This window comes from Corvus moneduloides, chromosome 3 (assembly GCF_009650955.1).
Source record: "Corvus moneduloides isolate bCorMon1 chromosome 3, bCorMon1.pri, whole genome shotgun sequence".
In the NCBI taxonomy this organism is placed as follows: Eukaryota; Metazoa; Chordata; class Aves; order Passeriformes; family Corvidae; genus Corvus; species Corvus moneduloides.
In genome coordinates this window covers 79,050,623-79,062,792 of record NC_045478.1, presented here as the reverse complement: position 1 = coordinate 79,062,792, position 12,170 = coordinate 79,050,623, and the positions used below count along the sequence as shown (strand labels likewise).

The 12,170-nt window shown below is 47.2% G+C and overlaps 1 protein-coding gene across 1 annotated transcript in view; it reads left to right on the top strand.

Moving 5' to 3' along the window:
* Positions 1–1,862: 1,862 nt before the first annotated feature.
* Positions 1,863–12,170, top strand: part of PGBD5 (piggyBac transposable element derived 5) — a 67,052-nt gene continuing 56,744 nt past the window's right edge. Inside the window, exon 1 of the mRNA XM_032102332.1 lies at positions 1,863–2,648. Within this exon, the coding sequence (XP_031958223.1) occupies positions 1,967–2,648 (682 nt within the window). The 5' untranslated portion in view covers positions 1,863–1,966. The remainder of the gene's footprint in view (positions 2,649–12,170) is intronic.

Here is a 12,170-nt window from a genome sequence, read left to right as displayed (position 1 = left end):
TTCCAAAAAATCAAAAGTGTATTTCAATGTCCCTATACAAAGAACCTGTCAACATATTTGAAGTGGCTTTTTTTCAGTCTTAACCATTGTGTGAGAAGATCAACAAAGGGCATCCCTATTTTTTTGTTTCATGAGAACAGCATATAAAACAGACAACATTTGTGAAGAAGAGTCTGTGGTTTTCTACATGCCACCCCAGCAAACTGGATTCATGATGTTCAAGCTGGTCACTCACTACCAGCAAGAAAAGTCATGCCTTCCCATCACGGTACTCTGAAGACACAGGGTGGCAAAGATAGATTAAAATGATACCTTGGCCTACAGAGCTCTGATTTCTGGTGACCAGTGAGATGAAAGGAAGCCAGTGCAATGCTCAACTGACAGGCTACATCGGCAGAGATTGCAACTAAAAAAAAAAAAAATCCATTTGTATATCAACTTAGTAATTTTTTAATATCATCAATAAGACACTTGACATTTTTGAAAGTAGAAATGCAACTTAAATCTCAGCCTTCAAAATACACTGGGCTTTCCTGTTTACTTAAAGATGCACAGAAGATGGATTCTTTTCTCTGGATTTGCCTGTATACATTATATAGAACTTTAAAGTTTTAATGAAGCCATTGCAATTTAAAAAAAACTGAATAGGATGTAAGATTAATCTTTTAAATACCTACACAATCCAGCTTTTATAATTTTCCATGTTGTGCTATAGTCCTTGAGAATCATCAGAAGGCCATTAATCTTCCTTTTTTAAAGACAGAAACATTCAGTGTTATAAAATTTGTTAAATCTGTAGCACTAACAGATCTTCAGACCAACCTAAACTGAAAGTTTGCATCAAAAAATGCAAACAATATGCCCCCCCCCCCCCCCCCCCCAGTTCCATACGATCAGTCCACAGAACCCGATTACTGTTCATTTTGAAAGCACTGCTGTGAAAGGGTAGGCTCGATAGCTGCTATTGCTGTTGACAAGGGAGTGAAGGACTGTCGTCCTAATGAGTGTTTGTACAGTAACCAGCACAGCGGTATGCCAAATCACAAATAATAAACCCTGATCAGAGATTTCAAACATTCCTGTAACATCAGACAGACCATTCTGACTGCTGCACAACCAGGGACATCAGCTGCTGTATGAAATCCTTAGATTACTCCAGGGATACTTCTGAGTCATGTTTAACTAACCCGGTCACGGCACGGGTGTTTTCACTTGCCTCGTTTTTCTTGTGCCACGATATTGCTTTTAAATCAGCGGCAATTTTGGAAGAATGGTTACTTCACATAAGAAACCAAACCATGCACTGGAGGCGCTGAGCCCCACACCCTGAAGAGAGCTGGACAGGCAGGAGCGCGTGTATGTCCCACGGCCAGTGCAAAGCCTGCACGGAGCCCAAGCCGGGTGGTAGGGCCTGCCAAGTGCCAGGTGTCCCACAGCCCTGTGCTCCAGCACCTTCCCCACTTTCCTTCAAGGGCTGCCCCGGCGCTGGAGCTCTGTGTCCTACTAGGGGGCAGCGACACGAGGGCCCCCCCTGCTCACGCTGTCCTCCATGACGAGCTGTGTGGCCCCGGCCACGCTGTCGGGGCTCGGACCCACCGGGTTAACACCTCGGCGCCTTTCTCCTCCCAGTCCGCGGGAGCCCTTCACCCTCTCCCCGCACGGCGGGCGGTACTGAGGGACCCGCAGGCACCGAGGCCAGCGCTCCTGCCTCCGCCTGTGCCGCTCCAGCACCGCGGCAGGGAACAGCTCCGGCAGGGATCGGGGGCCGGGAGCTGGAGCGCTGCTGGGGGCAAGGACCCCCCTCCCGGCGTCGGAAGGCAGCGGCAGCCCCACGGCAGCCGGCGCTGTGATTTTAAATGGGCGGAGCGGCGGCGAGCGGCGGGGCGGGCGGTGGGCGGCCCGCGCTGGCTCGCGGCGCCCATATAACCCCACCTCCCGAGCGCGGAGTGCCGCGGCAATTGGCTGGATGTGGTACTTGGAGATGTTGAGCTGGCTCCTTCCCCCCATGTCCCTGCACACACACAGGGGCGGGTGGTGCGGGCGGGAGCGGGAGGCAGGGCTCAGCCCCGGTGGCGGCGGCGGCGGGGCTTCCCCTCCTCGCTGCCTGCCCGCTGCCGTGCCCGAGCCGCTCCTGCTGCTGGGCTGCTGCCTGCGGCCGCAGGACCCGGCCGAGCCGGGCGGAGGGGAGCGCGGGCGGCTGCTGGCGGCGGCGGAGATGATGGCGGAGGGCGGCGGCGGGCCGGCGCGCAGGAAGGCACTATCGCTGCTGGAGGCGGCCCGATCCCGCTACGAGAGCCTGCAGATCTCCGACGACGTCTTCGGGGAGTCGGGCCAGGACAGCAGTGGGAACCCCTTCTACAGCACCTCGGCCGACTCCCGCTCCGCCGCCTCTTCCCAGGACGAGGAGGACGACGAGGAAGACGAGGGGCGCCCGGGGGTGCCGAGCCCGCGGGGCAGGGCGGCCCGGCGCCGCGCTCCCCGGGCGGCGGCCACCCCGGCGGAGCGGCGGCGGCAGCGGCAGGTCTGCGGCGGCAGCGCCGTCCCAGGCGGCCCCGGCCCTATGGAGGAGGAGGAGGAGGAAGCGGAGAAGGGGGGCTGGACCCGGTCGCTGCGAGACGTCCCACCCCCTCATTTCAAGGATGGCAGCGGTACGAGGAGAGCGGGCTGCCGGGGCCGGGGGCGGCGGGTTCGGGCGGCCGTGGGTATGCCGGCGGGGGTGCCCGGAGCGCGGCCCCCACGCTCGGGTCGCGGCGCAGCCACGAGAGGGAAACCCCTACACGGGCTCAGTTGCCGCTTGGGCTGCTGCCCGGCGCCGGGCCTCACGGGCGGGGGCACGGCAGGTGCCTCTTGGCAGGCCCCTTCCCGGGAGCGGCCCGGCTGTCTGGCCGCAGGTGCCCAGGGCCGGGCGCGCCGGTGCCGGAGAGCCCGGCCGCGGCGGTGAGCGGGAGGGCGAGGAGAGGCCGCGTGTGCTTAGTCACAGGCATCCCCTCCCCAGCGGGGAGCAAGGTTCCCCATGGAATGAGGACAGGCGCTGCCCCGAACAGAGTGGGTGCCTAGGCCCCCGCCGTGGCTCCGCTCCGGTGTGCGGCTGGCTCCTCGTCCCCACTCATAGGTGGGGAAAGCCGCTGGTCAGGGCACTGCGGGTCACCTGCCCTGCGCTGTGCAGTAGGGCTCTGGGATTGGGACTGGGATTCCCCCTGGCTGCAAGGTTTCCTGTGCAGCCGTCCCTAAACTTAACCCTCCTTGTGTGGCTTTTGGCCAGAGCGCATACTAAGAGAGTGGTGAAATGACACAGCGCGACCTACAGCAGCAGTGCGCTGCACGGAGATCTCCACGGAATGGCTTGTGTAGCAAGTTGCACCATTGGTTTGCCGAGGGAGCCATTATAACATATATCTGCAGGCCTCGACAGCCAAGTTGACTGTGTAGCAGATCAGCAAGGCATTGCAAAAAAAGATTAATGGTTATGAAAAGCTGGGATGTGAAATTCAACATGTGCATCTCAGACTAGGATGGGATGATTGCTGTCAATTGAGTGGGCAGTTTGCCTGTCCTAAGGTTGCTTCTCTTTGCTTTTTTTCGGTAGTGTTTAATTCCTTCATTTGGCTGCTAAAAGTAAATGGCCAAGAATGCTGCTGCACTCGGTGTAGTGTGCTGAAATTTGTGCAGTGGGGCAGGCAGAAACCTATCTGAGGAAGCAGCTTGGGATGGTTGGGGAGGAAGGTGGAGCTAGCACTGAAGCCCAGAGAAAGTTCAGTTCTGCTTCTGACAAATGTCCAGATAGAAGCTGTGTTTGCTTCTAGAAATATCTGAACCTTGTAAAATGTTTAAAAATCGCTATTATGTGCCTCTATAAAGAACTCCTGAGTTTTATTGAAGGTTCTTATTCATAAACATATCTAAGATGACATTCTGGACTATAAGCTTCATGATGTGATGGTATTTCAGCATTGATTCTCGTCTAATTTCTCTGCCTTTGATAGCTTATTTCATCATATCATTACTTTATAGTAATACCCTTTTTAATACAGAACTGGGACTAGTGCTTTAATACTGGTTTGGAAAGGAATTGAGTTGATGAACTGTTAATTCAGGAATTCATATTTCCTTTGATATAAAGGAGTCTGATTAATGGTTGACAGGGACAATGCAGATGTCTCTTGAGGAAGGTGTATGGATATTGCTGTGAATATTTCCTTCCACTAATAGATGCAGAAGAGGATACTTCTGCCCTTTCATTCTGTTGATTGTGATGATGATGATAGATGCTGCATGCTCTTCATAGAATGGTAATTTGGTTTGGCTAAGTTCAGGTAATGTAGTGATTTGATATGTGGGAAACATTTACCATCTGTGATATTTTTATTTTTGACTACTCAAATTCCAAGCTATGGAAACTACTGCATTGTATATAACTAAGCTCTTATAAATCTAGTTTGTAGATTGACTGACTTTAGGCAGGTATCATCATCGGAGTCATGCTAAACATACTTGTGCTGGCACCATTGTTGCTTCATGGGACAGCATTCTGACCCAAAAGTTTGTATCTATACCTGCTGAGGAAGAGGTCTTCACTGACCTCCCTTGCAGTGACAGCTTGTCTTTCACTCCCTTATGGAGTACAGCAAGAAATACAGGGTTAGACAGAGCACTAAGAAAACTGTATTCTTGGTTCAAATGTATTGGATGTAAGATCCTTTCTCTCTAGGTTCTGAGATTAAAAGGAGTAGGTTTACATGACACTGAGATAAAAATTACCTTTGGTTAGCACCAAAACTTCAGAGTGTGGCATTTTGGTCAAAATCTCAAGGTTTGGTTAGGGGCAGGTACTTGACATCATCTGATGTCAGAAGACAAATGTCTCATGAGACTTCAGCCTCATTGATGCTGGAGATAAATTCTTGAATCAGACTAGGATCAAACCTACTGTCAAGCTCTTTGGTTTGGGAGACTGCCCCTTCATGAAAGGGATCGTGTGGAAGAGGAAAAGGTTTGAGTTAGTTAATGAGAATGAGCTAGAGCTCCCAAGAGGAAGAATAAAGAGCCACTTATAAAGCTTGTGGTCTTTTTAACTACAAGTAGAAAATACTATTGCTTCCCTTTTTTCTTTTGAATAAATTACTTATTACTACTTTTCCCTTCCCAGCCTCAATATTGAACTTACGTCTTTAAAAAGTATTGTACCCATCCCTAGAATTAATCTTGAGCACAGACAGGCTGATACTTCATCCCAGAAATACACTCAAGACCCAGATGTGCTGGGGGCTGCTGGCAGTGTGTTAGATGGTTGAGTATGTCCTCAGTCTGCAGTCAGTCACCGCATGTATGCATGGTGATGCCTGCCTTGCTTGTGTGGCAGGTTCTGACAAACTGGGAAAGGTCTGGCTTGACTTATGTGTGAGGAGATAAGTGCATTGCTATGCAACATGGTGCTGTTTGTGTCCCAGATTTTTGTTTTCTGCCCCTTCTTCAGGGATCTCCAGTTCCTGTTGTTCCTGTTCCATATAATAAAAATAGTGGGTGCTTAGATTCCCTGGGGGAAAAAAAAAAGCCAACGTTAATAGCTTTAGCTGACTTCCTTTGTTGAAATCCAAAATAGCTGTTAACTTTAACATAGAGGTTAGAACAGATGGCTTGCTGGCACTTTGTGTTACTTCCTGTTAAACTATTTTGCAAATCACTCTTTTAGTTGGTGAGAAAATTCCCAACCATATGATTTGATACCCTCATTTTTAAACTGGTAACTTGTGGCACTGTGTAGTTCTAATTAAATCAGGTTGAGGAAACAAGTGTCTGCCACAAATATTAAAGCAGTAATGTAAGTTCTGAGGTACTGGGATGTGAGTAATGGATAGGAGGTCTTGGGGAAGTTGCTGAAATGCCTTTCCTTCACAAAGAGCACCTGGCTACAGCAGGTCCATGGGTAGGTCAACATCTGTGTTTAAAAGGATGATGTCATCCATGGTCAAATGCTGGTCAAAAGCTTTTTGACCTAGTTGTAGAGTGTGGAAAGAATAAGAGAACAAATTGCTGCTAGGATAGGGAAAGAATAATTGAAAAGGAGAGAGAGAGCAAGCAACTACTATTACAAGCCAGTATGTGCCAGTAACTCAACATAAGCCCTTCATTTTTGGTTGCTCCTGCCTCAGACTTGATTGATGTGCTCTTCCTTTCTTTAGGAGTGGGGTGGCTCTGAATGGTGCTTTCCCTTGTTAGCTCAGTAATGTAGCCAGCAACTGTTCTGTGATATATTGAGGCACTATTGCTTCTGCTCTTGGTTCTTTTGGGGTCTTTGGAGGTGCGAATATCCTGGTATTGCTGCAGCTTGATGTTCCTGATTTGGGGTAGCTGGCATTTTCTTCCTAGGATCCAATGCGTCCTATATCAGTGTAGTTCAGCAACCAGAAAATTTGACCTCAGATGTAAGAGCACTTCTTACTGTTAGGATGCTATGTTATGGTTGTGTTTTAGGGTGGCAGCAATAGCAGGGAAATGTAAGCAAAAGTTAATGTTGAAGTCTTCAAAGATATGGGCAGTTAGTGCTACTGTTTCCTTCATTTTCTATGCCCTCCAAACCCTATTCTTAAGCCTAGACCTAAGGACAAAATATTAAGAATGTTCCTTGCTGAAAGAGCATAGCAGGTTCTCTTTGAGTTGCATTTAGACAGTGAAAATATCTTTTATGGATTTCCAGAGTGTTTCTCTGAAACACTTAATGTGCCGTAAGTTGCCATCTTTGAAGAACATGCTGCTGTATAACAGCATGCTCTCAGGAAGAAGCTGCTAGGACCATGTTTAGCAATCTTGTTGCCTTGAAGAAGTTTAAGCAAATATTTAAAGTAATTTTTAGTATTTTCTGTTCCCAAGAGTGTGGACAGGCAGATGGGAAGGCAGCATTCCAGCAGCAGGGAGTCTGGAAGAAGAGCTCTTGGGTCAGGCTGGGCCATAAAAGAGGGCCATATACATGCTACCACCTAACAGTGCAGGAGCTCTTGGGTCAAGTTCAATAATAGAATCTGAAGACTTTAGGCTTACTAGATTGATGTCAATATTTAAAGATGCTAGAGTAACAAAAGTATGAAAGCTACTTAGTCACTTATGTCAGATTCTGCTTCAGAAATATCTGGCCCAAATTTTCTGGCTGTAAGTGGATAAAGTGATGTTGATATGATTTGTTCTTATTTATGTCATCAGAGAACTTAGCTGCTTTTGACTTTCATAACCATGGACAATATTGGGAAAAATGTGTATTTATATAATCTGTTCTTGCATTCTAGGTAGAAATTACTTATAATGACAGTATCACAACACTTTCAGGAAGATATGATCAATACATCTCAAAGACGTACATTACTACTTTGCAAAGCCTTTATAGGATGACTTAAAGTCTTGAAGTTTTGCTAAATAAGTGAATTGTGCAAAGGCTTAGTATCTCATACATATTACAAAATCTAGATGTGCTTTTCAGGAGGTTTTAATGGCTTTAGAGCCCATTTTCCTGCTTCCATCGTCACTGAAGAGAACAAAGTGCATATGACAGCGTTATTGATTAAAAAATTTAGTGCACCTTAGCTATCTGTGTTCCCTTGCCTCTTTTGCCCATACCTCTGCCTTAAACATGCATTTGAGGAACAACCTAGTATTTATATAGACTTTACAGGGGAAAAAAAACCACTGGTTTTTTTCTGCTTTTATAAAAAGAATCTGTTTTGGTCAGTACTCGAGACAAGTCTATAAGCACTGCAGATTAAGGTCTTCTCCATAGACTCTATCTAGCCTTTTACAGAGAAAAAGCATATTTGCTCCTAGATCTGTTACTGCATAAAATGAATCTTTTCTCCTTGCAGCTATTGATGGGGTCATTTAAAGTAGATCAGTTCCTACAGCTACTCATGTCCTTTAGTCAACATCTCAAAAACAGTACAGCAAACAGTTTCCATGTCTGCATACCTTTTAAGTCAGCCTGGAGAGGAAATCAGCCTCTCTGTTCAGTCTAATGAGGATGCTAATGGTGGAGTTGACTTGCAAACTCTGTATTGACTGCTAGGTCACAGGAGGTTGTCCTGGATGCCATAGACTTAAAAGAAACTGGAAATGCCTCTTAGATGTTCATGTTCATATAAGGGTTTTGCTTCCCTCCTGTGCTCAAGCTTCAGAATTTTTGGAGTAGATGGATTTAGCAGTTTGGAAATACGAGATATTTCCCAAAGGGAAGGTAATCATGGATATAGTTACACATCCTGCCTAGAGGTCAGTGGGGTATAATCACTGAAATATCTCATTCTTTCGAGTACTGCCAAAAATTGGGCATGTTACTAGAAAACAGAACAGATGGACTCAAAAGGAATGCATGGCTAGAACAAATGCATGAGGATACTATCATTTGACGTCTTACTTTCTTGTAGCAAGCCATCGTTTCTAGGAGCTTATCCAAGCTCCCCCTTCATATTCTTTAAAGAACAGGATGTTAACCAGTCACCGGCCCTGGGTGAAAATGAATGAACTCATACCTGAGTAGGTCATTTAAAAATTAAGCCAGTTCCTTGATTGACAGACTGCAGGAAAACAGGCTTGGAAAGCTCCACAGCTGATTTTGTCTCTAAGTTACTCCTGGACTATCTTCTTATTTTCTATGAAAACAACTGGTATTCATGTAACATGGTAGAAAACATGCTTTTGATTCTGCTTTCTTGGATATCATGAGGGATTCACATGACCTGTATGGACAAACCACACATAGGGTTAAGGACAAAGAACAAAACCAAGCAACTTCTATTCAGCAAGCAATAAAAAGCTGTAACTATGCAGCTGCAAACTGGGCAAGTTGAAGTGTAGTTGATGAGGCACATTGTAAGGATGCCAAAATCATGTTGGAGAGGGATACGCAGGAGACACAGAAGAAGAATACTGTGTATGTATCTGTATGGATGGGGGCAATTAGCTGTGTGTTGGACAGGAAGATTATTGGACTGACATAAAAGATACAGCAAGCCCATCAGTGGGCACAAATGAAGGTGTTATTTCTAGTGAAGAAAAAGCAGAAAAAGACCTAAAGCAGCTGCTGTTATAGCTGTGATTCATTTCTGATTACATATGGCAGGGAGGTGGGTGTGTATGAAAGATTAAATTCAAGCAAAAATGAGAATATCTTTTTTAGTTACAAAATTCACTGTTGTGGAAAGTCTGACTATCCAGTGCATGTAGTCATCTCTGCTTTTTTTGGAAAGGTAGATGCTGGTTAACTTCTGAGTGGGGAGCACCTGTAGTTGTGCAGTGCTAGGGGTCAGCGTGTAGCTGTGGGCGTGGCTGTTCCCATTGATGTCATGGTGCTGCCTGCTGCCAGATGCACCCTGTTGACAGAGGGCTTGGACAATGGTAATCTTGTCAGTTCGTGCCCAGGGACACTGCTTGGAAGAGGCTACATGTATTGAAACTCATACATGTGTGCACTTACACTTTCAGAATCATAGAATCATTAAGGTTGGAAAAGACATTTAAGATCATCAAGTCCAAATGTCAACCCAGCACCACCACAATGTTCATGACTAAGCCACGTTCTCAAGTGCCATATTCATAGGTGTTTTGAACACTTACAAGGATGGTGGCTCCACTGCTTCCCTGGGCCATCTATTCCAATGCTTTCTAACACTTTCAGTGAAAAAAAAAATTCTTATATCCAATCCAAACCTCCCCTGGCACTACTTGAGGCTGTTTCTTCTTGTCCTGTCACTTGTTACTTGAGAGAAGAAGCCAACCCTGTCAGGTAGTTGTAGAGAGCAGTACTGTCCGCCTTGAGCCTCCTTTTCTCCAGGCTAGACAACCCCAGCTCTCTCAGCTGCTCCTCATAAGACTTGTGCTCCAGGCACTTCACCGACTCCACTGTTCTTTTCTGGACTCTCTCCAGAACCTCGATGTCTTTCTTGTTGTCAGGAGCATAAAATTGAACACAGGATTTGAGGGGCGGCCTTGCCAGTGCCAAGTACAATCACTGCCCTGGTCCTGCTTGCCACACTATTGCTGATACAGGCTGGGATGCCACTGGACTTCTTGTCCACCCCTGCTCACACTGGCTTATGTTCAGCTGCTCTTGATCAGCACCCCTTTTCTTCTGGAGAAAGGATGCAGGATAGATTTCCAGCCACTCTGCCCCCAGCCTGTAGGACTGCATGGGGTTGTTGTGACCCAAGGGCAGGACCCAGCACTTTGCTTTCATGAACCTCACACAGTTGGCCTCAGCCCATGGATCCAGCCTGTCCAGATCCCTCTGCAGAGCCTTCCTACCCTCCAGCAGAACAACACTCCCACCCTGCTTGGTGTCATCTGTGAGTTTGCTCAGGGTGCACTCAATCCCCTCATCCAGGTTATCAGTGAAGATACTGAACAGGCCTGGCTCCAGTACTGAGTCCCAGGGAACACCATTCCCTGGCCCTGTCATTCAGCCAGGTTTCTCCCCAGCAAAGAGTACAGGCATCCACACCATTGGAAGACAATTTCTCCAGGAGAATGCAGTGGGAAACAGTTGTAAAGGATTTACTAAATCTAGGTAGATTACATCCAGAGCCTTTCTCTCATTCACTAAGCACAGCACCTCGTGATACGAGGAGATCAGGTTGGTCAAGCAGGACCTGCTTTTCATAAATCCATGTGGCTTATGGCATTTGGAATATGGGGTCTAGTTTTCCTTATTCTGCCCCAGTACAGGGTAAATAGATCAAGTGGACTACAACACAAGAGGTGGCCAGCCCTCCCCAGAGGGCAGGGTGGCGGTTCACAAACCTTTTGCTGCAGCAGCGAGCTGAAAATGAACCACCTTGGGTTTGGGGTAAGGGATTCCCAGGATGATCTTGAAAAATGTAAGATGCTCTTACATCTATCTCGCTTGATATGTTGCATTATGGATATAAATACATATGTGGATATAAATTCTTTTTTAGCTTTTCAAAGGGCTTCTAGCTTTCTGGACTGTATTCTTGAAAAGGGTCACTAGATGAGAAGACCTTCTTAAACTGAACACTTTCTCATTTTTTGGCCATTATAGTTCTTCCTTACTCATAAACTGGTCCTTTTATGTAGTTAGTGGTTGTTTTGAGATGAAGAAAAAGACAATGTTTGAAGGTTTATACATGGAGATCTGCATTAGTTCCCTGTTGTCACTGACTCTGAGATGAAAAGAAATTACGCTGCAAGACTTGGAGTGCGGTTGAGTGATCTGTAGCTATTTTCATGGTGCTAACATTGTTGCAAGTAGTTTCAGTTCTTTCTTTTAAGGGTATGGCTTTAAGTGTATCACAAACCTGTCCCATTGGGAAAAGAGTGATGGGGTTTTAGAGTAAATGACATCTTAGTCTTTCCACTTGATGAGGTTGTAGTTGATGAATAAAGAATGACCTCTCAAAAAAGGCCTTTCTTCATCTGCTTCTGTACTACAGGGTAATGACTCACACTTAAAATGACATCAGAGATGGTCTAAGAGATTGTCCAATCTCTACAGCAGCCCCCTGCCATTGGGCCCCTGGGGGTCTGTCAAAGCAGGGCTTGGCAGCCAGGGCTGTCCTGCCACCCCAGCCAGGAGAGTTGCAGCCGAGGACCCTGAGGCAGCCCTGGGCACTGGGGGGACAGGCTGAGGCTGGGTCAGGATGTGGGTGTGTGGGTGGGCCCGTGGCAGGACAGGGCTGTGCCAAGCTGGAGCCTGGCCCTGCTGGGGTGGGGGCTGATGGCTCTGGGTGGCTGATGTGGAGCCCTGGGCCAGGAGGGTCAGGCATGGTGGTGATCATGGGGCACTGGCAGCAGCTCCTTGAAACAAGCTCCTTGGCAAAAGCCATGACTTTCTGTAATGGCTCTTCCACAAAAAAGTGTTCAGAAGGAATTTGTCAGTGCTCAGCTGAACCATTGTTTCAGCCCACTTCCCAATAGCTGTGGTTCTCTGCACCCTATCCCTACAGCCCAGGCTGTTGGTAGACAGCCCTCCTGTCAGCCATGGAGAGCCTGGCTGCTGCCACAGAGTGACTGGGAGGTAGTGCTGTCTTGTCATTACCTTTGTTTCATGGGTGCCCTGCAAGTTCTTTTGGTTCAGATTACCTTCAGTGTATATGTCTTGTGTATGAAACAAACCCTGTGGGGGTTTTGGTGCACAGAGCAGTTGTGTGAAGTTAGGAGTTAGCTGGTCCTTG